This window comes from Amblyraja radiata, unplaced genomic scaffold (genome assembly GCF_010909765.2).
Source record: "Amblyraja radiata isolate CabotCenter1 unplaced genomic scaffold, sAmbRad1.1.pri scaffold_788_ctg1, whole genome shotgun sequence".
In the NCBI taxonomy this organism is placed as follows: domain Eukaryota; kingdom Metazoa; phylum Chordata; class Chondrichthyes; order Rajiformes; family Rajidae; genus Amblyraja; species Amblyraja radiata.
The window spans coordinates 16,294-42,457 of NW_022630797.1; the positions used below are offsets into that span (position 1 = coordinate 16,294).

Sequence of the window (26,164 nt, forward strand, 5' to 3'; positions counted from 1 at the left end):
TTTCACAGAGTGCTGGAGTAACTCAGCGGGTCAGGCTGCATCTGTGGAGAACATGGATAGGTGACGTTTCACAGAGTGCTGGAGTAACTCAGCGGGTCAGGCAGCATCTGTGGAGAACATGGATAGGTGACGTTTCACAGAGTGCTGGAGTAACTCAGTGGGTCAGGCAGCATCTATGGAGCTAAGGAAATAGGCAACGTTTCGGGCCGAAACCCGGAAGGGTTTCAGCCCGAAACGTTGCCTATTTCCAGAAGGATTTCGGCCCGAAACGTTGCCTATTTCCTTCGCTCCATAGATGCTGCTGCACCATAACTCAGCGGGTCAGGCAGCATCTGTGGAGAACATGGATAGGTGACGTTTCACAGAGTGCTGGAGTAACTCAGTGGGTCAGGCAGCATCTGTGAAGAAAAAGGATGGGTGACATTTTGGGTTGAGGTCCTTCATCTTTTTTCACCAGAGATGCTGCCTGACGCGCTGATTTACTCCAGCACTTTATGACGAAGCCTTTTGGTTAATGTTCGTGCAGAACACAGCCAAAATTTGGAAAAGAAATAGGTTACAGAAAGTAAATGAAAAGGAAGTGGGAGATGCCAGGTTAGAGTCAAACAGACTGGAGATAGTAGCCTCGAGCCCAAAATGCCCATGTCCAACATGAGGCCAAGTTAAATGAATCTCCTCTGCTTGAAAGGAGCGCTCGTACACTCTGGAATTTAGAAGGATGAGAGGGTATCTTATTGGAACATATAAGATTATTAAGGGATTGGACACGCTAGAGGCAGGAAACGTGTTCCCGATGTTGGAGGAGTCCAGAACCAGGGGCCACAGTTTCAGAATAAGGGGTCAGCCATTTACAACGGAGATGAGGAAAAACATTTTTACCCAGAGAGTTGTGAATCTGTGGAATTCTCTGCCTCAGAAGGCTGTGGATGTCAAATCACTGGATACTTTCAAGAGAGAGTTCGATAGGGCTCTTAAAGATAGCGGAGTCAGGGGATATGGGGAGAAGGCAGGAACGGGGTACTGATTGGGGATGATCAGCCATGATCACATTGAATGTCGGTGCTGGCTCGAAGGGCCGAATGGCCTACTCCTGCACCTATTATCTATTGTCTATGATCCATATCCCTCTATTCCCTGCATATCCGTGCCTATCTAAAAGTCTTTAAAAGCCACTGTATCTGTCTGCACAACCAGCCCTGGCAGCACGTTAAGTAAAACACTTGTCTTGCAATGGTGTTTAAGAGGCTATTAGATAGGCACAATGAAATGCTGGAAATAGAGGGGTATGGATTAGATTAGATCAGGTTAGCATAAACATTGTGTGCTGAAGGGCCCATTCTCTGTTCTATGATCTTTGCCCCAGCTATGCCTCTAGTCTTTGGCATTTCCACTCTGGGAAACATGTTCCAACAGTCTACCCTATCTATGCCTCCCATCATTTTATATATTTCTATCATGTACCTCAACTACAACTTCAACTCCACAGAAAACAATCCACGTTTGGCCAACCTCTCCTCGTAGCTAATCCCCTCGAATCATTCTGGTTATACTTTTTCTGCAACCTCTCCAAAGTCCCCACCTCCTTCCTGTAAAGGGTCGACCAGAACCACAATACAGTTTATGTATGATTGATATTTCTGTGTCATTATCTGAGTCTGATGTGCCAGTGATTCTGCAGCAAGCAAGATTTGCATTCAACCTGTATCTCACCATACTTGTGCAAGCGACAATAAATTTCATTTGACCTGACTTGTGACATGTCTTTTATGGACGGCAGGAAACCGGTCGATATTGGTGCACAATTTTGTTTAGCTGCCGTGAAGAGTTCAATAATTACAGGTTCTGGGAAAGAATGACCAGACATGGGCAGCTTTAGACAATAGACAATAGACAATAGGTGCAGGAGTAGGCTATTCGGCCCTTTGAGCCAGCACCGCCATTCAATGTGATCATGGCTGATCATCCCCAATCAGTACCCCGTTCCTGCCTTCTCCCATATCCCCTGACTCCGCTATTTTTAAGAGCCCTATCTAGCTCTCTCTTGAAAGTATCCAGAGAACTGGCCTCCACCGCCCTCTGAGGCAGAGAATTCCACAGACTCACAACTCTCTGTGAGAAAAAGTGTTTCCTCGTTTCTGTTCTAAATGGCTTACTCCTTATTCTTAAACTGTGGCCCCTGGTTCTGGACTCCCCCAACATCAGGAACATGTTTCCTGCCTCTAGCGTGTCCAAACCCTTAACAATCTTATATGTTTCAATAAGATCCCCTCTCATCCTTCTAAATTCCAAAGTGTACAAGCCCAGCTGCTCCATTCTCTCAGCATATGACAGTCCCGCCATCCCGGGAATTAACCTTGTAAACCTACGCTGCATTCCCTCAATATCAAGAATGTCCTTCCTCAAATTTGGGGAATAGAAATGCACACAATACTCCAGGTGTGGTCTCACTAGGACCCTTTACAATTGCAGAAGGACCTCTTTGCTCCTATACTCGACTCCTCTTGTTATAAAGGCCAACATGCCATTTGCTTTCTTCACTGCCTGCTGTACCTGCATGCTTACTTTCATAGACTGATGAACAAGGGCCCCCAGATAGAAACATAGAAAATAGGTGCAGAAGTAGGCCATTCGGCCCTTCGAGCCTGCACCGCCGTTCAATATGATCATGGCTGATCATCCAACTCAGTATCCTGTACCTGCCTTCTCTCCATACCCCCTGATCCCTTTAGCCACAAGGGCCACATCTAACTCCCTCTTAAATATAGCCAATGAACTGGCCTCAACTACCTTCTGCGGGAGAGAATTCCAGAGATTCACCACTGGTCCTAAAAGATTTCCCCCTTATCCTTAAACTGTGACCCCTTGTTCTGGACTTCCCCAACATCGGGAGCAATCTTCCTGCATCTAGCCTGTCCAACCCCTTAAGAATTTTGTAAGTTTCTATAAGATCCCCCTCTTCAATCTTCTAAATTCTAGCGAGTACAAACCGAGTCTATCCAGTCTTTCTTCATATGAAAGTCCTGACATCGCAGGAATCAGTCTGGTGAACCTTCTCTGTACTCCCTCTATGGCAAGAATGTCTTTCCTCAGATTAGGAGACCAAAGCTGTACGCAATACTCCAGGTGTGGTCTCACCAAGACCCTGTACAACTGCAGTAGAACCTCCCTGCTCCTATACTCAAATCCTTTTGCTATGAATGCTAACATACCATTCGCCTTCTTCACTGCCTGCTGCACCTGCATGCCTACTTTTAATGACTGGTGTACCATGACACCCAGGTCTCGTTGCATCTCCCCCTTTCCTAATCGGTCACCATTCAGATAATATTTCAGATCCCGTTGCACTTTCCCTTTTCCCAATTTGACACCATTTAGATAGTAATCTGCCTTCCTGTTTTTGCTACCAAAGTGGATAACCTCACATTTATCCACATTAAACTTCATTTTAGTGACTCACGATTTGAGCAGGATGGGAATCCAGAGCAATCAACTGATGAAGACAGACACAAAATGCAACTCAGCGGGACAGGCAGCAACCCTGGAGGTGAAGGAATGGGTGACGTTTCGGCTCGAGACCCTTCTACTGAGGCAGATGAACTTGGGGTTGGAAAGAAGCGAGTGTAGTGAAAGAGAGAGGCTGTCAAATTGGGCAGCTTTACACAACAGAGATGGCGGGGGGGGGGGGTAAGGGTGTGTGTGTGAGTGTGTATATATATATATATATATATATATGTGTGTGTGTGTGTGTGTGTGTGGGGGCAGGAAGTGAGCGGCCGGGCCCGGGGGGCGGGGCGGTGAGAGGCGGAAGTGGGGCCTGTGGGGATGGAGGCGCTGCTACTGGTCACCGCTAATGTGGGCTCGTTGTTCGATGATGTGAGTGGACGGGGGGGGGGATGGGGGTAATATTGAGGGGGGGGCAGAGGGAGGCAGTGGAGGCAAGGGGGGGGGGGGGTGGGGGGTGTGTGGAGGTGGTGGGTATGAGGGTGGTGTGGAGGTGGTGGGGGTGAGGTTGGTGTGGTGGGGATGAGGTTGGTGTGGAGGGGGTGGGGGTGAGGGTGGTGTGGAGGTGGTGGGGATGAGGGTGGTGTGGAGGTGGTGGGGGTGAGGTTGGTGTGGTGGGGGTGAGGGTGGTGTGGAGGGGGTGGGGGCGAGGTTGGTGTGGAGGTGGTGGGGGTGAGGGTGGTGTGGAGTGGTGGGGGGATGAGGGTCGTGTGGACTGGCTGTGTGGGGGAGGATGGCTCTGGTGGGAGTGTGCGGGGTGGAGTGGTGAGGGGCTGGTGGTCGGACGTGTGGTGGGCGGTGAGGTTGGTGGTGGAGGCGGGTGGGGGTGAGGTGGGGTGGTGGAGGGGGGGGGGCGTGAGGTTGGTGTGGGGGGTGTAGGTTGGTGTGGAGGTGGTCGGGGGCGAGGTTGGTGTGCCGAGGTGGTGAGGGTGGTCTTGAAGAGGGTGGTGTGGAGGTGGGTGGGGTATGAGGTTGGTGGGGCGTGTGGGGGCGGTTGAGGTTGGTGGTAGGTGGGGTGAGGGTTGGTGTTGAGGGGGTGGGGGTGAGGTTGGTGTGGAGGGGGTGGGGGTGAGGGTGGTGTTGAGGGGGTGGGGATGAGGTTGGGGGAGGGATGAGGTACATGGGCAGAGACCTCAGGTGCTGTCTGTCCCACCTGTATAGGCTTCTCCCATCCTGACTTGAACATATGAGTCTGTGTCCTGAAGCAGCAGTTGAAGAGGGCAAATCAATGTTAGTTTAGTTTGTTATTGTTATGTGTACTGAGATGCAGTGAAAAGCTTTTTGTTACGTGCTATCTATCAAAGAAAAGACTACAAATGATTACAATCAAGCCATCAACAGTGCACAGATACGGGATAAAACATATAATGTGTAGGAAAGAACTGCAGATGCTGGTTTACACCGAAGGTAGACACAAAATGCTGGAGTAAGTAACTCAGCGGGTCAGGCAGCATCTGTGGAGAACATGGATAGGTGACGTTTCACAGAGTGCTGGAGTAACTCAGCGGGTCAGGCAGCATCTGTGGAGAACATGGATAGGTGACGTTTCACAGAGTGCTGGAGTAACTCAGCGGGTCAGGCAGCATCTGTGGAGAACATGGATAGGTGACGTTTCACAGAGTGCTGGAGTAACTCAGCGGGTCAGGCAGCATCTGTGGAGAACATGGATAGGTGACGTTTCACAGAGTGCTGGAGTAACTCAGCGGGTCAGGCAGCATCTGTGGAGAATATGGATAGGTGACGTTTCACAGAGTGCTGGAGTAACTCAGCGGGTCAGGCAGCATCTGTGGAGAACATGGATAGGTGACGTTTCACAGAGTGCTGGAGTAACTCAGTGGGTCAGGCAGCATCTGTGGAGAATATGGATAGGTGACGTTTCTGATCGGGACCCTTCTTCAGTCTGAACGTCACCCATCCATGTTTTCCCCAAGATGCTGCTTGACTTGCTGAGTTACTCCAGCACTTTGTGTCTTTTTTTAATGAGCGGGTTTGGAGTCGGACAGCATGGTTACAGCACGGGGAGCCATTCGGGCCCCTTGATTTTCATACTACCGCCCAATCAAACCAGAGCGCCTTGCCTCCATTCTCGGGACCCACAATTTCGTTTATATTAACGCTGGAAAGGGTCAAGAACTTCAAATTCCTGGGCGTGCATATCTCTGAATATCTTTCCTGGTCCCAGCACAATGAAGCAATTATAAAGAAAGCACATCAGCGCCTCTACTTCCTGAGAAGATTGTGGAGAGTCGGTATGTCAAAGAGGACTCTCTCGAACTTCTACAGGTGCACAGTAGAGAGCATGCTGACCGGTTGCATCGTGGCTTGGTTCGGCAACTTGAGCATCCAGCAGCGGAAAAGAATGCAGAAAGTTGTGACCACTGCCCAGTCCATCATCGGCTCTGACCTCCCTACCATCGAGGGAATCTATCGCAGTCGCTGCCTCAAAATGGCTGCCAACATCATCAAGGACCCACACTATCCTGGCCACACACTCATTTCTCCGCTGCCATCAGGTAGAAGGTACAGGAGCCTGAAATCTGCAACATCCAGGTTCAGGAATAGCTACTTCCCCACAGCCATCAGACTATTAAACACAACTTCAAACAAACTCTGAACTATAGCAGCCTATTGCACTTTATCTGTTTATTTATGTGTGTATATATATGGTCTATGCTATATAGACACAATGAACTGTTCTGTATTCATGCTTACTATACTCTGTTGTGCTGCAGCAAGCAAGAATTTCATTGTCCTATCTGGGACACATGACAATAAACTCTCTTCACTTGACTTGACTATCCTGCAGCCTTACAAATCTTCCTTCACCACATATTTATGCATTTCCCCTTGGAAGGCCACAGTGGAAGTGTCTCCTCCACAAGCCCAGGCATTGTGTTCCACATTGCAACCACACTGTCACTTTCAATTCCCTTCCCTTTGGTTCGAACATACCTGCACCCTTCAATCTCATCCCCACCGGTAATGCAAACAGCTGCCACTTTCCACTCTGTTTGCCACCCTCATGGTTCCAATGGACCTCCATTTGCCCAAATGAAACAGTTCCAGTATCTTGCAACTATCCTGGTAACCACAATTCCTCACTCATTTCAATAAATCTCTTCTGACATCCTCACAATAAGGGGATGTGAATTATATGCATGGCCCCAGTTGTGGCTAGATCAGTGCTTTATTAAGTTTCGCTTTGACTTGGACAAGTTAAGGGCTTGGACACACTAGAGGCAGGAAACATGTTCCCGATGTTGGGGGAGTCCAGAACCAAGGGCCACAGTTTAAGAATAAAGGGTAAGCCATTTAGAACGGAGACGAGGAAACACTTTTTCTCACAGAGAGTGGTGAGTCTGTGGAATTCTCTGCCTCAGAGGGCGGTGGAGGCAAGTTCTCTGGATGCTTTCAAGAGAGAGCTAGATAGGGCTCTTAAAAATAGCGGAGTCAGGGGATATGGGGAGCAGGCAGGAACGGGGTACTGATTGTGGATGATCAGCCATGATCACATTGAATGGCGGTGCTGGCTCGAAGGGCCGAATGGCCTACTTCTGCACCTAATGTCTATTGTCTATTGACTTCCCTGCTTCTATGGAGACAGGGAATGCAGACGCCTGGAATCTTGAGTAAGACACAGTGCTGGAACAAGTTAGCGGGTGCCTGGAGGAAGTTGATAGGCGACGTTTCAATTCGGGATCTGAGAGTGCTGGATTCTCGTTGACTTAATCCAACACTTTGGGTTTCTTCTTGTTTTTTTTATACCCTAATGTTGATAAACCTGGAGTGTGTATGCCTTCCTAACCCTGCTCTCAAGCTACCCTGCATCTTTCAGCAACTTGTGCACCCCCTGCCCGCAGGTACCTCTACTCTTGCACCAGTTTGGGAGCAGTATCCTTTATTCTGTGTTGTCTCTCCTCAACTCCTACCATGCACTGAACTGCATCCACCGGCCAAGTATCTGCCCATTGCATCAGCGTGTTGCCATCTATCACAGTTCTCGACACTGATAGGTTTTGAGTCTCCCACAAATTTAACATTGTGGCTTGAACTTAGTTTGGTTTAGAGACACAGCATGGAAACAGGACGTTCAGCCCACCCAATCTGTGCCGACCAATGATCAGCTGTACATTATGGGTGCCAGAGAACCGGGTTCAATCCTGACTACGGGCGCTGTCTACACGCAGTTTGTACGATCTCTCCGTGACCTGCGTGGGTTTTCTCCGGGAGCTCCGGTTTCCTCCCACACTCCAAAGACGTACCGGTTTGTAGGTTAATTGGCTTCTGTAAATGGTAAATTGTGTAGGATAGTGTTAGTGTACGGGTATCGCTGGTCAGCGTGGACTAGATGGGCCGAAGGGCCTGGTTCCATGCCGTATCTGCATTCTAGTCTGAATTCTAAAAGAACGCTTGCAGTCAGATGTATATCTGCGCTAGTCGTTTGCAAACACGTTATTTGCCAATCATCCTTTAATTCTCAGTTCTTCTGTTGTTGGCTTTGTTCTTGCGGCTGTTTACAACCTGGTATTTTCCATAGAAGTGTATTATTTTACATTATCTTCCTACAAATATTTTTGGTCATCCATCCATGCTGTAGATGTTGGAATGTGCCTTGACCGGACCTGAGCCATCTCTTCCTGAGAAGCAGGCCATTGTTGTGATCATTGGGCCCTGCATAGCCTCGGTTCCTATTTTCCTGGTCAGATATGCTCTCAGCCCCTCCCATGTGGCTTTCTTCCATTTAGAGGCACAGAAACAGCCCCTTTGGCCTGTCTTGTCCATGGCTTGCCCCATCTGCCTGCATTTGGCCCAATTCCCCACCAAACCTTTCCAATTGCCATTTAAATGCTTAGTTTTGTTTAGAGATACAGTGCTGAAACAGGCCCTTCAACCCAACGAGACCACATCGACCAGCGATCCCCACACATTAAAACCATTCTACACTTACACTTATACCAAGCCAATCAACCTGCAAACCTGTGCGTTTTTGGAGTGTGGGAGGAAACTGGAGAAAACCCAGCCAGGTCCCGGGGAGAACATACAAACTCCGTACAGACAGCACCCGTAGCCAGGATCGAACCGGGGTCTCTGGCACTCTAAGCGCTGTAAGGCAGCAACTCTACCGCTGCGCCACCATGCCGCCCATTATTATTATACTTGTTTCAACTACCCCATCTGGCAGCTCGTTCCATATGCCCACAACCCTCTGTGACAACGTTGCCCCTTACATTCCAATTGAATCTCGTTCCTCTCACCTCAAACCTCTGCCTCTCGTTCTTGCTTCCCCTACTCTGGGGAACAAATAACTTGCTTTCATCCTATCTATTCCCCTTGTGATTTTATATAGCTCTATAAGATCACCCACTTGGCCTCCACACTGGATTGCTTCTCATCTACTATCATTAACCTTAATCTTAATACTATCTCTAAAATGTGGCTCAACCGAAACCAGGCGTACCTGCCCCACCTCATTCCTCAGGATCAGAGCCAGATCCAGCAACACTCTCTCCTTGTGTAAGAAAGAACTGTAGATGCTGGATAAAGTCGAAAGTAGACACAAGATGCACCCCCCCCCCCCCCCGACATCAGTCTGAAGAAGGGTCTTGTAGATAGGTTTACAAGGTTAATTCTCGGGATGACGGGACTGTCATGTGCTGAGAGAATGGAGCGGCTGGGCTTGTACACTCTGGAGTTTAGAAGGATGCGAGGGAATCTCATTGAAACATAAGATTGTTAAGGGCTTGGACACGCTAGAGGCAGGAAACATGTTCCCGATGTTGGGGGAGTCCAGAACCAGGGGCCACACACAGTTTAAGAATAAGGAGTAAGCCATTTAGAACGGAGACGAGGAAACACTTTTTCTCACAGAGAGTGGCGAGTCTGTGGAATTCTCTGCCTCAGAGGGCGGTGGAGGCAGGTTCTCTGGATGCTTTCAAGAGAGAGCTAGATAGGGCTCTTAAAGATAGCGGAGTCAGGGGATATGGGGAGAAGGCAGGAATGCATTCTCTGAAAAGATCTGAAGATCTTTCTTGGTCCGAGAACACTAATGCAATTATCAAGAAAGCTCATCAGCGCCTCTACTTCCTGAGAAGATTACATTTTCTGTTATTTGCACTTTATCAGTTTATTTATTCATGTGTGTATATATTTATATTATGATATATTGGACACACTGATCTGTTTTGTAGTAAATGCCTACTATGTTCTGTGTGCTGAAGCAAAGCAAGAATTTCATTGTCCTATACAGGGACACATGACAATAAACTCACTTGAACTTGAACGAGGTTCTGATTGGGGATGATCAGCCATGATCACATTGAATGGCGGTGCTGGCTCGAAGGGCCAAATGGCCTACTCCTGCACCTGTTGTCCATTGTCTATTGTCTATTGTAGATGACTATGTTTCACTATGTGTGTGGTTGTGGATCATTCACAAACAGGTCTCGACCCGAAACGTCACCTATTTCCTTCGCTCCGTAGATGCTGCCTCACCCGCTGAGTTTCTCCAGCTTTTGTGTCTACATTAAAATAAAAGTGTTATATTTAATTCCATATCTCTTTTCTGTCACAGTTGGAAGGTTTGCAAACGATCTGGTTACAGGAGTTCTATGAGGTGAGTGTTACCCAGTTGTACTTCCAGCAGCCTGTGTGATATTTGTCCCGCCATTGCCTAGTCTCTGCCCCCCCCCCCCCCCCCCCCCCGGGTTACGTTCTCCCACCCGTCACACTCCGCCAATGTCAAAGTGAAACGTTTAAAAAAACTGCAGATGCTGGAAATCTGAAATAAAGAACAAACACTGAGTATTTAAGAAGGAACTACAGATGCTACAAAATCGAAGATAGACAAAAGTGCTGGAGAAACTCAGCAGGTGCAGCATAGAAACATAGAAAATAGGTGCAGCAGTAGGCCATTCGGCCCTTCGAGCCTGCACCGCCATTCAATATGATCATGGCTGATCATCCAACTCAGTATCCTGTATCTGCCTTCTCTCCATACCCCCTGATCCCTTTAGCCACAAGGGCCACATCTAACTCCCTCTTAAATATAGCAATGAACTGGCCTCAACTACCTTCTGTGGCAGAGAATTCCACAGATTCACCACTCTCTGTGTGAAAAAAGTTTCCCTCATCCCGATCCTGAAAGATTTCCCCCTTATCCTTAAACTGTGACCCCTTGTTCTGCAGCATCTATGGAGCGAAGGAAATAGGCAACGTTTTGGGCCGAAACCCGGAAGGGTTTCGGCCCAAAACGTTGCCTATTTCCTATAGTGGTGATTGATCAACTCTTTGCATGGAGCGAAGGAAACGTTGTCTATTTCCTTCGCTCCATAGATGCTGCTGCACCCGCTGAGTTTCTCCAGCACTTTTGTCAACAAACACTCAGTAGGTCAGGCAGCATCTGTGGAGAGAGAAACAGTTAACGTTTCAAGTGCGTGATCTACGGCAGGGACAAAGATGGGCTTGACATGTCAGGTCATAGAGTGAAACATCATGGAAACAGGTCCTTCGGCCCAACTTACACACACCGACCAACATGCCCCATCTACACTAGTCCCACCTGCCTGCGTTTGGCCCATATCCCTCTAAACCTGTCCTATGCATGTACCTGTCTAAATGTTGGGATAGTCCCAGCCTCAACTACCTCCTCGGGCAGCTTGTTCCATACACCCACCAACCTTTGTGTAAAAAAAAGTTGCCCCTCAGGTTCCCATTAAATCTTTCCCCCTTCACCTTAAACCTGTGTCCTCTGGTTCTCGATTCCCCTTCTCTGGGCAAGAGATTCTGTACATCAACCCCATCTATCCCCCTCATGAGTGTTTCTCTTTTCAAGTGTTTCCAGCATCCAACATAAAGGGGGCCCTTCGGCCCACTGAGCCCATGCTAACCCATTTACACGGATCCCATATTTATTCCCTTGTATTCCTCCCATTTCCACCAACTCTCCCAGAATCTACAACTCAGCCACACGTTGACGGACAATTCACAGAAGCCAATCAACCAACAAACACTCACGTCTTTGGGGAGGAAACCGGAGCACCTGGAGAAAACCCACGTGGTCACAGGGAGGAAGTACAAACTATGTACAGATAGCACCCATAGTCAGGAACGAACCTGGGTCTCTGGCACTGTGAGGCAGTAACGTTACCCGCTGCGCCACCATGACACCCTCCCCCAGGAGGTGTTACACTGACAATGTGCTGTGTTTTTATCTCCCTCTCCCTCTCCTTCACCCCCTCCCTCTCCCCCCTTTTCTCCCTCTCCTTCTCCTTATCCCCCTCCCCATCTTCCCCTCCCTTTCTCTCTCCCCCTCCCCTTCTCTCTCTCCCTCTCCCCTCCCTCTCCCCTTCTCTCTCTCCCCCTCCCTCTCTCCCCTTCCCCCTCTCTCTCACTCTCCTCCTCCCCCCCCTCTCTCCCCCACTCTCTCCCCCTCCCCGTCTCTCCCCTCCCTCCCTCCCCTCCCACAGGCGGTGGCTAAATACAAGCCCCACTTCATTGCCGTGCACTGCCAGGAGATCGGAGGGAAGGACTATGAAACCGGCATGGCACAAGTGGACCCGTTTGTGGAGTGAGTGAGCCTGGTGTGACCGCACTCTGTGGCGGTGGTGGCTGCGGCCTGCATGGTTGGTTTAATGCAGGGTGATGAATTGCAATGCAATGCCCAGGGGACCACAACGTGAGGCTTGTGGCTGTGAGATCATCTCAACACTGTGGTGGAAATGAACAACCAGCGCAGACATGATGGGCTGAATGTTCAGTCTAGTTTATTGTCACGTGTACCGAGCTACAGTGAAAAGCTTTTGTTGCGTACTATCCAGTCGGCATCAAGACAATACATGATTACAATCGAGCCATTTACAGTGTACAGATCTCATCATTTTGTACACATGTGCAAGATGGGTCTCGAAGGGCCGAATGGCCTACTCCTGCACCTATTATCTATTGTCTTATCACCCCTCATCCTCCTAGCCTGCCCAGCCTCTTCCTGTAGCTCGACCAAGCACCATCCTTGTAAATCCTCTCTTCACCCTTTCCAGCTGAACGACGTTCCTTCCTACCACAGGGTGACCAAAACTGAAGACAATTCTCCAAATACGGCCTCACCAACGTCTTGTGCAACTGTGGCACCACACCCAATGCTCTGACTGATGTGACGAAAGCCTTCTTGCCAAGGAAATCTTTTCCCCTTCACCCTGAACCTATGCTCTCTGGTCCTCGATTCCCCAACTCTGGGCAAGAGACTCTGTGCGTCTGTCTACCCCATCTATTCCTCTCCTGAGTCAGTGGGAATGTGTGGAGAACAAGCTACAGGGATACCTGGGGAATGGGACGGCACAGACTCGATGGGCTTGCTGCTTGAGGTCTAGTCTGGTCTGCGGCTCGTTGTAACATTCTCTCACTCTGTCTTCCTCCAGGAGTATTCTGTCCAGTAAAGAAATGCAGGAGTACAACAGAGTCTGTGTGTACCTGGACCAGACTTTCACCGCTCACACACGTTTCACTGTAAGTTTGGGGGGTGAGGGGGTGGGGGGGGGGGGGGGGGGGGGGGGGTGAGGGGTGGGGGGAGCAACGACACCTTTGCATTGACCAGGTGACACGGTGGTGCAGCGGGTAGAGTTGCTGCCTCACAGCGCCAGACACCCGGGTTCCATCCTGACTACGGGTGCTGTCTGTACGGAGTTTGTACGTTCTCCCCGTGACCTGTGTGGGTTTTCTCCAGGTGCTTCGGTTTCCTCCCACACTCCAAAGACGTACAGGTTTGTAGGTTAATTGGCCTGGTGTTAGTGTAAATTGCCCCTTGTGTGTGTAGGATAGTGTTAGTGTGCGGGGATCGCTGGTCGGCACGGGCTCGGCGGGCCGAAGGGCCTGTTTCCGTGCTGTATCTCTAAACTAAAACAGCATTGGACGGGCACACATTGCACGGAGGGTGGACACTGGACACTGGACACTGGACACTGGACACTGGATTATCCTGTCTCCTTGCCCTGAGAGAAAGAGCTGCTGACAATGTGTCCATAATCACCCATCTCATCTGCTTCCTCTTCCCCAGGCACTGGGCAGCATGTACTTCCTGCACCAATCAGTTCACAACATCTACCAGTTCGATTTTAAAGGTAACAATGTTTGCAGTTTTACATTTGCAGATTCTGCTCTAGCGCACCCCCCTCTCTGTAACCCTGTCTCTCTCTCTGTCTCTCTCTCTCTGTCTCTCTCTCTGTCTCTCTCTGTCTCTCTCTCTCTGTCTCTCACTCTCTCTGTCTCTCTCTCTCTGTCTCTCTCTCTCTGTCTCTCTCTCTGTCTCTCTCTCTCTGTCTCTCACTCTCTCTGTCTCTCTCTCTCTGTCTCTCTCTCTCTGTCTCTCTCTCTCTGTCTCTCTCTCTGTCTCTCTCTCTGTCTCTGGGGGTGGGGGGGGGGGGGTGGCTTGGCTGAGCTGAGCGGGGGCTGATCCCGCCCGGGCCCACTGCGCACGCGCAGATAGACGTTGATTTCCAAAAAAAGTGGAAACGCTGATTGCTCCGATTTTTTTTTTTAAATTGGGGATTTGTTTCTTACTCTGGGGGGGAAAAAGGGGGGTGATCCCGCACCCCTCCCTTCGGACAGCCATGGCCCTTTATTGATTGCTACACGTTCTTGTAGCTGTAAGCAGCACAACACAATAGCAAGTTTAGCAATTCAATATTAATTTCTTAGTGTTAGTTAATGTCGATTAGTGTGTGCGTACATATGTGCATGTTGGTCATTCACCGTCTCTCAGGTTATGGCATGCTGTTATGTATTGTGCACCAAGATGTGCTGTATTTCCTTCGCCAAGGATTATTCCTAGTTTTGATGTATCATCTAGTTCTTTAAAATCACCAACTGACTCTCTCTGTCTCTCTCTCTGTGTCTCTCTCTGTCTATCTTTCTCTTTCTCTCTCTTTCTCTCTCTTCCTCCCCTCCCCCCACAGGATTTAACTGGCCTCGATGCGGCCTGTCCACCATTTTGTCTTCCTCCATCCAGTGCAAGAGTTCAAGGAGGTGGTGGGCAAGGTGGTCCATTCCACACACCTGGATACAAACAGCATGATCGAGAAGGAAAGGTTCCCACAGGACTTCTGGCCTGAGGTAGGTCTGATGCTCAGAGAGGCTGTTGTTGCAACTGACTGGGCCAGATGTGTGGTGTACCTGTGTGATAATACTGGGCCAGATGTGTGGTGTACCCCTCTCATAATACACTGAGCCAGATGTTCGATGTACTTGTTAATCCTGGCCAGATTTGGATAGGCTAGGACTTTAAAATGGGGTCAAAGTTTCAGGGCTGCTGAATATTTAGTCCCAGCCTACTCAACCTCTCCCTATAACACTATTCCCCAACTTCCAGTAACTATTTTTGCTACAATTCCACCTTTAATACGCTAACACATGACTTTTCTTTCCTTCCTAGTTCAAGTGGTCTCGGAAAGGTTACATCCGGACACGCTGGAGACTCCAGGATCAGTAAGGGACTATCTATCAATGTAGGGTCTCGACCCGAAACCTCACCCATTCCTTCCTTGCAGAGATGCAGCCTGCCCCGCTGAGTTTCTTTAGGGACTGCAGTGTGGTGGTGGGGCGGGTGCCTTGGGCAGTGTGCATTTGCCTGGGTTGTGTTTGATGGGTACAAGGATAGAGTGGGTGGGGGGTGGGGGGGGGGTGGGGACAGTGTGGATGGGAGCGTGTATGTGGGCTGGGGGTGTGATCGGTGAACACTGGCTTAGACACAGCAGGTTGACACAAAATGCTGCAGTAACTCAGCGGGAGGGGCAGCATCTCTGGAGAGAAGGAATGGGTGACGTTTCTGGTGAAGAAGAGTCTAGACCCCAAACGTTACCCATTCCTTCTCTCCAGAGATGCTGCCCCTCCCGCTGAGTTACTCCAGCACTTTGAATGAATGAATAAGTTTCTTGGCCAAGTATTCACATACAAGGAATTTGCCTTGGTGCTCCGCCCGCAAGTGACAACATGACATACAGTGACAGTTAGGATTGACACATAAAACATTAATAATAAAACATTATCGATGAAACATGTGAATTAAATAAAATACCAGAGCAATAGGAGGCTACATATTTTTACATATAGAGCTACTACTCAGTTTTTATGTCTGGCTGTGGCAGCTTTGGTGTAAACCCCCACCTGCAGTTCCCACCTACACGCTTGGGCACAGCAGGGTGGGTGTGGGTCACTAGTCGCCCCTGCCCCCTCACCTGCAAGCACTCACCTGTTTATTCCCGGCACAGGGTGTTCGACCTGGTCAATGTCCACCTGTTCCACGACGCCTCGAACCTGGTGGCCTGGAGATGTCCCTCTGTCTTCCCAGGAAACCGCCGGAGAGCACTGGGTCACGTGCTCAGCAGGTGGGTGGGGTGGGGGGCGGGAGGGGGGAGGAGAGGGGTGGGGTGGGGAGGAGGCGGGTACAGAAGGGAAGGGTTCACAGCGGTGGGGAGGAGAGGAATGGAGAGAACACAATAGACAATTGGTACAGGAGGAGGCCATTCGGCCCTTCAAGCCAGCACCGCCATTCACTGTGATCATGGCTCATCATCCAACTCAGTATCTTGTATCTGCCTTCTCTCCATACCCCCTGATCCCTTTAGCCACAAGGGCCACATCTAACTCCCTCAAAAAATATCGCCAATGAACTGGCCTCAACTACCTTCTGTGGCAGAGAATTCCACAGATTCACCACTCTCTGTGTGAAAAATGTTTTCCTCATCTCGGTCCTAAAAGATTTCCCCCTTATCCTTAAACTGTGACCCCTTGTTCTGCAGCATCTATGGAGCGAAGGAAATAGACAACGTTTTGGGCCGAAACCCTTCTGGGTTTCGGCCCAAAACGTTGCCTATTTCCTATAGTGGTGATTGATCAACTCTTTGCATGGAGCGAAGGAAACGTTCCTGCCTTCTCCCCATACCCCTTGACTCCGTTATCTTTAAGAGCCCTATCTAACTCTCTCTTGAAAGCATCCAGAGAACAGAAAACATGCCCTTCGACCCACCAAGTTCCCACCGACCAGCAATCACCCCTACATTAGTTTAGACTTTAGAGATACAGCGAGGCAACAGGCCCTTCGGCCCACCGAGTCCACACCGACCAGCAATCACCCTGTACACTAGCACTAATCTACACATTGAGGACAATTTACAGAAGCCAATTAACCTACAAACCTGCACATTTTTAGAGTGTGGGAGGAAACCCACCCGGAGAAAACCCACGCGATCACGCCAGAGCCAATGTCAAGTCCATGAAATTTGTAAACACAGAAGATAGACACAAGATGCTGGAGTAACTCAGCAGGACAGGCAGCATCTCTGGAGAGCAGGAATGGGCGACGTTCGGGTCGAGATTCTTCTTCAGACTCAACACGACCCGAAATGTCGCCCGTTCCTTCTCTCCAGAGACGCTGCCCGCTGAGTTACTCCAGCATCATTGTGTCTATCTTCAGTTTAAACCGGCATCTGCAGTTCTATCCTACACTAAACTACTGTGCTTGAGTCTGAGTTGATTGTATTTGTGTTTAGTATCATCTGGTCAGCGTGGATAGCGTGTGAAGCAAAGCGTCTTGCTGTACCTCAGTGTAGGTGGCAATAATAAACATGAGTGTGCTGTTCTCTTCCCTCAGGATCACCAACTCCTGCTACGAGAAGGTGCCCTTCCTAATATTCGGGGACTTCAACGTGAGACTGGACACACAGAGAGTGGTGGAGGTAGGACGGGGGGGCAACATGGCGGGTTTGATGGGCCGAATGGTGTGTACCGCTGTACCGCTGCAACTTGGTCAGCATGGACACGTTGGGCCGAAGGGCCTGTTTCCCAGTCGGAATTTAATAAGACCATCATCACTCACCTCCATTGAGCGAAGCCCTCCTCATATGGGGGGGGGGGGGGGGGGGGGGGGGGGGTAGAGCAGCTCACAGCTCCTGCACCGGGATTTATCCTGACCGTGTCTTTGTGGAGTTTGCACGTCTACCCGTGACTGTGTGGGTTTTTCCCCTTCGACCTTAAAGTTGCTCCGGTTTCCTCCCACATCCCAAAGAATCGGTGTACTGCCCAGGGATTGCGTGCGGACTGGGTTGGTGGTCTGAGAATAATCAGCCGAACTCATGGCTTAATTGTGTGACCGACCGGGAGCCGAATAACGCGTGTGTGCGCCTTGTTCCACAGACTCTGTGCAGCCCAGCTACTGTACGGACCATACCCACCAATGATGCCGGAGATGTTAACAAGGTTCTCTTCCAGGAGAAGGGCAAGGATCACAAGGTATGGCCGTGGGTGGTGTACCAACAGCCCGTCCACTGGGGAGTGGGTGGGTGGGTGAGTGAGTGGGTGGGTGGGTGGGTGGGTGAGTGAGTGGGTGGGTGAGTGGGTGGGTGGGTGAGTGAGTGAGTGGGTGGGTGAGTGGGTGGGTGGGTGAGTGGGTGGGTGGGTGAGTGGGTGGGTGGGTGAGTGGGTGGGTGAGTGAGACAAGAGTGGTTTATTGTCATGTGTCCCAGATAGAACAATGAATTTCTTGCTTGCTGCAGCACAACACAATATGTAAACATAGTACATAACGGAAGAAAAAAAGTTCTAGTGGGAGAGTCTAGGACTAGAGGTCACAGCCTTAGAATTAAAGGGCGTTACTTTAAGAAGTAGAAGAGGAGGAATTTCTTTAGTCCGAGGGTGGTGAATCTGTGGGATTCTTTACCACAGACGGCTGTGGAGGCCACAAGTCAGTGGATATTTTAAAGGCAAAGATACTGTAGATAGATTTCTTGATTAGTACGGGTGTCGGGGGTTATGGGGAGAAGGCAGGAGAATGGGGTTAGGAGGGAGAGATAGATCAGCCATGATTGAATGGTGGAGTAGGCTTGATGGGCCGAATGGCCTAATTCTGCTCCTATCACTTATGACCTTATTAAGTACTGAAGTACACGGTGTGTTTTAACGCACTGGTCTGTGGTAAGTTAGTTGCGGGGCAGTTGAATATTTCACTAAGACACATTTCCGTCTTTACTGTGCAGGTTCTGCTGAGGCTTGAATCGAAAACCTTCGACTACTTTGATCAAGATGTTTTCCGAGAAAACAATGGAAAAGCTGTTCGTAAATGCCGATCTTTTGTCACTCGTGCCGTGTCCGTGTGAGTTACTGCTGCTCCTGACCCGTTCAACAGCACAAGGCACTGACTCTTCATCTCTCTTTAGCTTTTAGAGTTCGACCGGGAGCTGGCCACGTTCACCGATGACATCTGTGAGCTGGACATTCACTTTCCTCCAAGGTACGTAGGAAACATAGGCAGTAGATGCAGCAGGAGGCCATTCGGCCCTTCGAGCCAGCACCGCCATTCAATATGATCCTGGCTGATCATCCAGATTCTTGCCTTCTCCCCATATCCCTTGATTCCGTTAGCCCTAAGGAACAACCATAGCCCAAGGAACAAGCTCTGTGGTAATATTGGCTTGATTGGAATTCTGAACAGGGCCATTATTGCATGGCACCCCTGTCATCCTTTAGTTTAAAGATACAGCATGGCAACAGGCCCTTCGGCCCAGCATGTCCGTGCCGACCAGCGATCACCCCGTACACTAGATCTATCCTTGGTTTCTTGGTTCTCCAAAATATTCCAAATGGAATATAAACTGGAGGTGGTGGAGGGATGACTTAAGCCAGAAAGGGTTATTGGGAAGAAAGAGCTACTTTAAATGTAGTTGCATCTGGTTGGGTAACTATGGTTGGGTGGAGATTATTCCATGCTTTAATTGTGCGGGGGAAGAACGAATTGCTGTACACATCTGTCTTGGTAGCTGGGATCACAAATTGGATCGAATGCCCTCGTCTGCTGCTAATTGGTGTGGGTTTGGGAGCAGACGAGGGCATTCGATCCAATTTGTGATCCTGCACACCAGAAGCCAACTAACCTGTTTGTAGTGGGGGAATATGGGATTAATATAGGATGTGTAAATGCATGTTTGGTACAGACTCTGCTGAATAACCATATGAATGTAGTCTGGCATCGGAGAGGAAGCTCGATGCGTGTGTGTTTGGGGAGATGGCCACGCAGCAGGTCCCACAGAACAGAATCTTCCCATTGATTGGAATTCTGAACAGAGCCATTATTGCCTGGCACCTCTGTCATCCTTAAGTTTAGAGTTACAGCGTGGGAACAGGCCCTTCAGCCCACCATCAATCACCTGTATACCAGTTCTATCCCACACACTAGAAGCAAACTAACCTGCAATTGTCTATTGTGTTCTGCCTTCCAGTTATCCGTACAGTGAGGTGAACACGGAGGGAACTCTGTACGCCAACACCCGCTGCCCAGCCTGGTGTGACCGCATCCTCATGTCTCCCTCTGCCATCGAGCTTGTGGTGAAGGTAATCGACTGCAGTCACTGATATTCTTCCCAGAGGACATTCCCAACAACAAACCGGGGACAGACACAAAATGAAGAAGGGTCTCCATCCGAAACCATCGTCACCCATTCCTTCTATTCAGAGATGCTGCCTGTCCCAGCTCACATCTCCTGGATATGTAGAGAATGGAGGGATGGGGATCACCTGCAGGCAGGCAGAGGAGATTAATTTAACCTAGCATCATGTTCGGCATGGGCCGAAGGGCCTGTTGCAGTACTGTTCTGGCTAAGGCAGTCTCAGCTGTGCTGTACCCTTCTGTGATTGGTTAGTCAGCTGTGTACAGGTGTGTGGATTGCCCAGGTGTTGAAATCACCTGTCTGAAGAAGGGTGTCGAGCTGAAACGCCACCCATTCCTTCTCTCCAGAGATGCTGCCTGTCCCGCTGAGTTACTCCAGCATTCTGTGTCTGCCTTTGATTGATTCAATTGTGATGTTTTGTTGATGCAGGGGAGAACAAACATTAAATATGGAAGAGGAGGATGCAAGGCTAAATGATGTTAATAATATATTTCTTATTATTAAAAACATAGAAATTAGGTGCAGGAGTAGGCCATTTGGCCCTTCGAGCCTGCACCGCCATTCAATATGATCATGGCTGATCATCCAACTCAGTATCCCATCCCTGCCTTCTCTCCATACCCCCTGATCCCTTTAGCGACAAGGGCCACATCTAACTCCCTCTTAAATATAGCCAATGAACTGTGGCCTCAACTACCTTCTGTGGCAGAGAATTCCAGAGATTCACCACTCTCTGTGTGAAAAATGATTTTGTCATCTAAAAGATTTCCCCCTTATCCTTAAACTGTGACCCCTTGTTCTGGACTTCCCCAACATCGGGAACAATCTTCCTGCATCTAACCTGTCCAACCCCTTAAGAATTTTGTAGGTTTCTATAAGATCCCCCCTCAATCGTCTAAATTCTAGCGAGTACAAGCCGAGTCTATCCAGTCTTTCTTCATATGAAAGTCCTGACATCCCAGGAATCAGTCTGGTGAACCTTCTCTGTACTCCCTCTATGGCAAGAATGTCTTTCCTCAGATTAGGAGACCAAAACTGTATGCAATACTCCAGGTGTGGTCTCACCAAGACCCTGTACAACTGCAGTAGAACCTCCCTGCTCCTATACTCAAATCCTTTTGCGATGAATGCTAACATACTATTCGCTTTCTTCACTGCCTGCTGCACCTGCATGCCTACTTTTAATGACTGGTGTACCATGACACCCAGGTCTCGTTGCATCTCCCCTTTTCCTAATCAGCCACCATTCAGATAATAATCTACTTTCCTGTTTTTGCCACCAAAGTGGCATCATTTAGTATTAGCATCATTTAGCCAAATGACCTGCTTGAACGGTGTGTGGCTTTGTTTTTCAGGGGAGGCCGGTGTATAACGTGATGGGACCCGCTGTCTGTATGGGCGACCATAAGGTGCACAGCTGGAAACGCTGGTGTTTGGTGAAGGGCAAGCATGGATCTCCTGGCAGTAGATATTAGTGTGGCACTAGTGGGTGGCGCAGTGGTAGAGTTGCTGCCTTACAGTGCTTACAGCGCCAGAGACCCCGGTTCGATCCCGACTACGGGTGCTGTCTGTACGGAGTTTGCACGTTCTCCCCGTGACCTGCGTGGGTTTTCTGCGAGATCTTCGGTTACCTCCCACACTCCAAAGACGTACAGGTTTGGAGGTTAATTGGCTTGGTGTAAGTGTAAATTGTCCCTAGTGTGTGTGTAGGATAGTGTTAGTGTGCGGGGATCGCTGGTCGGCGTGGACTCAGTGTTTCCGCGCTGTGTCTCTAAACTAAACTAAACTAAACATGTGGACATCTAGGTTTTGCATGCTCACTCCCAGTGTGGCCAGAAGAGCTTGGGCCAGGCACAGAGTGAAGCCCCCTCCACACTGGCCCTTCACACACTTTAACGGCAGGAACAGTACAGGTCAAACACTAGGACCAGAGGGCACAGCCTCACAGTAATAGCACGTTACCTTAGTTAGGACACGAGGAGGAATTTCTTTAATCGGAAGGTGATAAATCTGTGGATTTCATTGCCACAGTCGGCTGTAGAAGGCAAGTCAGTGACTGGTATTTTTAAAGTGGAGATTGATAGGTTGTTAATTAGTAAAGGTGTCGAGGATTATGGGGAGAAGGCAGGAGAGTGGGGTTGAGAAGGAGAGATAGATCAGCCATGATTGAATGGCGGAGTAGACTCGATGGGCCGAATGGTCTGATTCTGCTCATGACTTATGAACGTGGGTGTGGGAGAAACCCAGGGCGCTCGTAGCACAATCCCACGCAGGTCACGAGGAGGAGGTACAAACTCCGTACAGACAGCGCCCGTAGTCGGGATCGAACCTGTGACTGGTGTTGGGAGGCAATAACTCTACTGCTGAGCCACTGTCTTTGGGATGGGTCATGCTCCCTCTGCTGGCCACTGTCCTGCATTGCTGTCCTAACTCACTTCCACTCGCTTGGTCAACACCTTAACTCCCCCTCCCATTCCCACACTGACCTTTCTGTCCTGGACCTCCTCCACTGTCAGAGTGAAGCCAAACGCAAATTGGAGGAACAGCGCCTCATATTCCACTTGTGCAGCTTACACCCCAGGGGTATGAACATTGACCTCTCCAACTTCAAGTAGCCCTTGCTGTCCCTCTCTCTCTCCATCCCCTCCCCCGCCCCTCCCTCATCCTACTAGTTTCACTGTTGGCATCCCTCTTTATCACCTGTTCCACAGCCAACAATGGACCATTGTGGGCTCCTTGGCCGTCGGTGCCGGCTCTGATTTGTTTTGTACCTTTTCATACCTTTAGTTTTGGATTGGGGGTGGGGAAGGGGGAGGAGTGGGGATGGAAACTGGGAGGAGAGTGGAGAGGGGGGATGGGGCGGGGGACGGGGTAGAGTGGGAGGAGTGGGGCAGACGGGAAGGGGGGAGAGGGAGAGAGTGGGGGGGGAGAGGGAGCATGAGGGAGGGGGGGCTGAGGTGGGTGGGTGGATACTGTGGCGGGTGGGGGAGGGGGGCGGGTGTGTAGGGGTGGGGGAGGGTAGTGAGGGGGTCGGGGGGAGTTGCGATAACCACAGCCAGGTACTCGGTTCTCTGGAGAAGCCACTCCTTCGCTGGCTTGAGTTCAGGGTGGGGTGGGGGGGTGAATCCTCGCTGGGCCAGAGAGGAGCGTACCACCATGGCAGAATAACTGCTCTAACCTCTCTGCCCTGTCTCTCCCTCTCTGCTGCAGCCCGTCTACCTGTTCTTCCACATCCCCGCGTGACCACACCAGGTATGAATGAATGAATGAATGAATGAATGAATGAATGAATAAATGAATGATCAATACTTTATTCATCACATTGAGATTTGTTGTTTTGCCTACACACGGGACACTGTATATCTCAACTAAACTAAAGTCTACTCGGCCTATCGGGGGAAGATAATTAAAAATAAATAAATAACACATATATGTTATGACTGTTTTTACTTGTATTTTAATGTTGCTGTTTTACCTGCATTTTTTTTTACTATTTGTAGTTTTATCAGGAACTGGATTTTTTAAATTTTTTAATTGTTTATATTTTATGTGTGGAATGTTTTAAGTTTCATGTGCGATGCTCCGGTCGGTATTCCCTGGGAAACATCTTCTCATTTTGCACTGTACAGCTGCTGCTTTGCAAGATGACAATAAAGGTTGATTATGATAATGATATGGTGCAATAATAATATAGTCTTATGCAGTTTTCCTCCTGCCTCCTCTCCGCGACCGCTCACACCCGTACTGACCACTGACCACTGAAGCTCTCCCCTCTTCTCATTCCAGGTGTGTGGGGACCTCGACCTGCGATGCTCCGATTTCCCTCGACTCTACTGCCCACCAACATGAACGTTGAGAGGCGAGGAACTACAGGTGCTGGCACCTGGAGCCAAACACACAGACCTGGCCGATCTCAGCGGGTCAGGCAGCCTCTGTGGTGGGAATGGACAGCTTTATTCTGGGACGGAGTGGAGAGAGCATCTCCTGGTCTCCCAACATGGACAACAATGGCAAAACACAAACTGCTGGAGGAACCCAGTGGGTCAGTCTGGAGAAGAGTGACCCGCTGGGTTCCACACCAGCTCAGGACTCTTCTTCCGACTGCCTGACCCGCTGACTTCCTCCAGCCCTTTGTGACTTACCCGAATACGGAACAGTCTGTGGAAGGAACTGCAGATGCCGGTTTAAGCCGAAGGTAGACACAAAAAGCTGGAGTAACTCAGCGGGGCAAGCAGCATCCTGTCTCCTGGAGAGAAGGAATGGGTGACGTTTCGGGTCAAGACCATTTTGTCCATTTACTGATGGTTCTTTTGGGGGCGAGTCTTTTGTTATTGTTCAGTTTAGTTTATTGTCACGTGTACCGAGGTACAGGGAAAAGCTTTTGTTGCGTGCTATCCAGTCAGCGGAAAGACAATACATGATTACAAGTGATCCATTTAGTGTTACAGTAGCATGATAAGGGAATAACGTTTAGTGCAAGGTGAAGCCAGCAAAGTCCGATCCAGTATAGTCCAAGGGTCACCAATGAGGTAGATAGTTCAGCAATGCGCTCTGGTGGTGGTATAGAAACATAGAAACATAGACAATAGGTGCAGGGGTAGAGGCCATTCGGCCCTTCGAGTCTGCACCGCCATTCAATATGATCATGGCTGATCATCCAACTCAGTATCCCATCCCTGCCTTCTCTCCATACCCCCTGATCCCTTTAGCCACAAGGGCCACATCTAACTCACTCTTAAATATAGCCAATGAATTGTGGCCTCAACTACCTTCTGTGGCAGAAAATTCCAGAGATTCACCACTCTCTGTGTGAAAAAATAATTCTCATCTCGTCCTAAAAGACTTCCCCCTTATCCTTAAACTGTGACCCCGTGTTCTGGACTTCCCCAACATCGGGAACAATCTTCCTGCATCTAGCCTGTCCAACCCCTTAAGAATTGTGTAAGTTTCTATAAGATCCCCCCTCAATCTTCTAAATTCTAGCGAGTACATGGTTCAGTTGCCTGACGACAGCTGGTTTGTTTGTGAGCAAGTTTTTCGACACACGGTCGATCTGCCGAGTTGGACTACCAGCTTGGCCATGGCCAGGGGCCAAACCAAACAGGACCTCCTCCGGCCCCCGTCCACACCCAGGGACCAAAGACCACCAGTGTGGGACTGCCACGCTCCCTCAGCCCACCCACACTGCTGTCTGAAGATAGACACAAAGTGCTGGGGTAACTCGGCGGCTCTGACAAGTGCCAACGTTATCTAAACGTTGGTGATAGTGATAGGAGCAGAATTAGGCCATTCGGCCCATCCAGTCTACTCCACCATTCAATCATGGCTGATCTATCTCTCCCCCCAACCCCATTCTCCTGCCTTCTCCCCATAACCCTTGAAGCATAGAAAATATATGCAGGAGTAGGCCATTCGGCCCTTCGAACCAGCACTGCCATTCAATATGATCATGGCTGATCATCCACAATCAGTACCCCGTTCCTGCTTTTTTACCATATCCCTTGATTCCATTAGCCCTAAGAACTAAATCTAACTCTCTCTTGAAAACATCCAGTGAATTGGCCTCAACTGCCTTCTGTGGCAGAGAATTCCACAGATTCACAACTCTCTGAGTGGAAAAGTTTCTCCCCGTCTCAATCTTAAATGGCTTCCACCTTATTCTTAACACCTCTTCTAATTAAGAATCTATATCCATTGAACCCTGATTTGTAGAGGGATTTGTGTGTCCAAGTGTACCACACACCAAATGTGTATATGCGAGTAATGAGAGCAGTGAGCAGGATATTAGCGTTCAATGCAGAGTGAATCAAATATACACATGTTGTAGTGTTTCACTTCATCTCATGTAATGCAGCCTATTGGCTTCTCAGCCCTTCTTCCTGTCCTATCAATCTCTGAACAAAACACAAAGTGCTGGAGGAACTCAGCAGGTCAGGCAGCATCTGTGGAGAAAGGGAATAGGTGACGTTTCGGGTCGAGACCCTTCAGACTGGGAGTCGGTCATTTCTTCAGACAGTGTTGTCTTCCCGGCCTTCCTGGCCCACCCAGGCTTGTGGTTGAGGCTGGGTCTGGAACATCTCACCGCTCCTGTAGATGTGTGCCTGAGATATTGGATAAGGGCTGGATTCAGGCGACAGGCCATGTACCTTGAGAGTTCACTTTAGAGGGGTAGAATTAGGCCATTCGGCCCATCGAGTCTGCTCCTCCATTCAATCATGGCTGATCTCTGCCTCCTA

At 49.5% G+C, this 26,164-nt stretch overlaps 1 protein-coding gene and 1 long non-coding RNA gene across 4 annotated transcripts; one reads left to right on the forward strand and one right to left on the reverse strand.

Annotated features, from left to right (window-relative positions):
* Window positions 1–3,806: 3,806 nt before the first annotated feature.
* On the forward strand, window positions 3,807–24,484 carry LOC116970356 (inositol polyphosphate-5-phosphatase A-like). Of its 3 annotated transcripts, none has more exons than XM_033017019.1 (16): window positions 3,807–3,873; window positions 10,073–10,114; window positions 11,967–12,067; window positions 12,915–13,002; window positions 13,550–13,613; window positions 14,501–14,604; window positions 14,924–14,976; window positions 15,759–15,875; window positions 17,141–17,225; window positions 17,683–17,778; window positions 18,522–18,596; window positions 18,702–18,775; window positions 19,761–19,872; window positions 21,284–21,337; window positions 23,139–23,182; window positions 23,730–24,484. In XM_033017019.1, the coding sequence occupies exons 1-15, from the start codon at window positions 3,823–3,825 to the stop codon at window positions 23,169–23,171; spliced, it is 1,149 nt and encodes a 382-aa protein (XP_032872910.1). In that variant the 5' UTR covers window positions 3,807–3,822; the 3' UTR covers window positions 23,172–23,182; window positions 23,730–24,484. The 3 variants fall into 3 exon arrangements, with proteins under 3 accessions (XP_032872910.1, XP_032872909.1, XP_032872911.1); XM_033017018.1 differs by having other exon boundaries at window positions 23,139–23,181; window positions 23,734–24,484; XM_033017020.1 differs by having other exon boundaries at window positions 23,139–23,180; window positions 23,715–24,484.
* Window positions 20,840–25,859, reverse strand: LOC116970357. The gene is made up of 3 exons (XR_004411117.1): window positions 25,629–25,859; window positions 22,700–22,709; window positions 20,840–20,850 (listed from the first exon to the last, which is right to left on the reverse strand). It is a non-coding gene; the product is annotated as an uncharacterized LOC116970357 (long non-coding RNA).
* Between the last annotated feature and the right edge of the window lie 305 nt (window positions 25,860–26,164).

Excerpts from the sequence above, each read along its gene's own strand:
- LOC116970356 (XM_033017019.1), top strand. The coding sequence starts at position 3,823 with ATGGAGGCGCTGCTACTGGTCACCGCTAATGTGGGCTCGTTGTTCGAT. Across the intron at positions 10,115-11,966 it reads GGTTACAGGAGTTCTATGAG|GCGGTGGCTAAATACAAGCC; the intron begins GTGAGTGTTACC and ends CCCCTCCCACAG. Across the intron at positions 13,614-14,500 it reads CTACCAGTTCGATTTTAAAG|TGCAAGAGTTCAAGGAGGTG; the intron begins GTAACAATGTTT and ends TCCTCCATCCAG.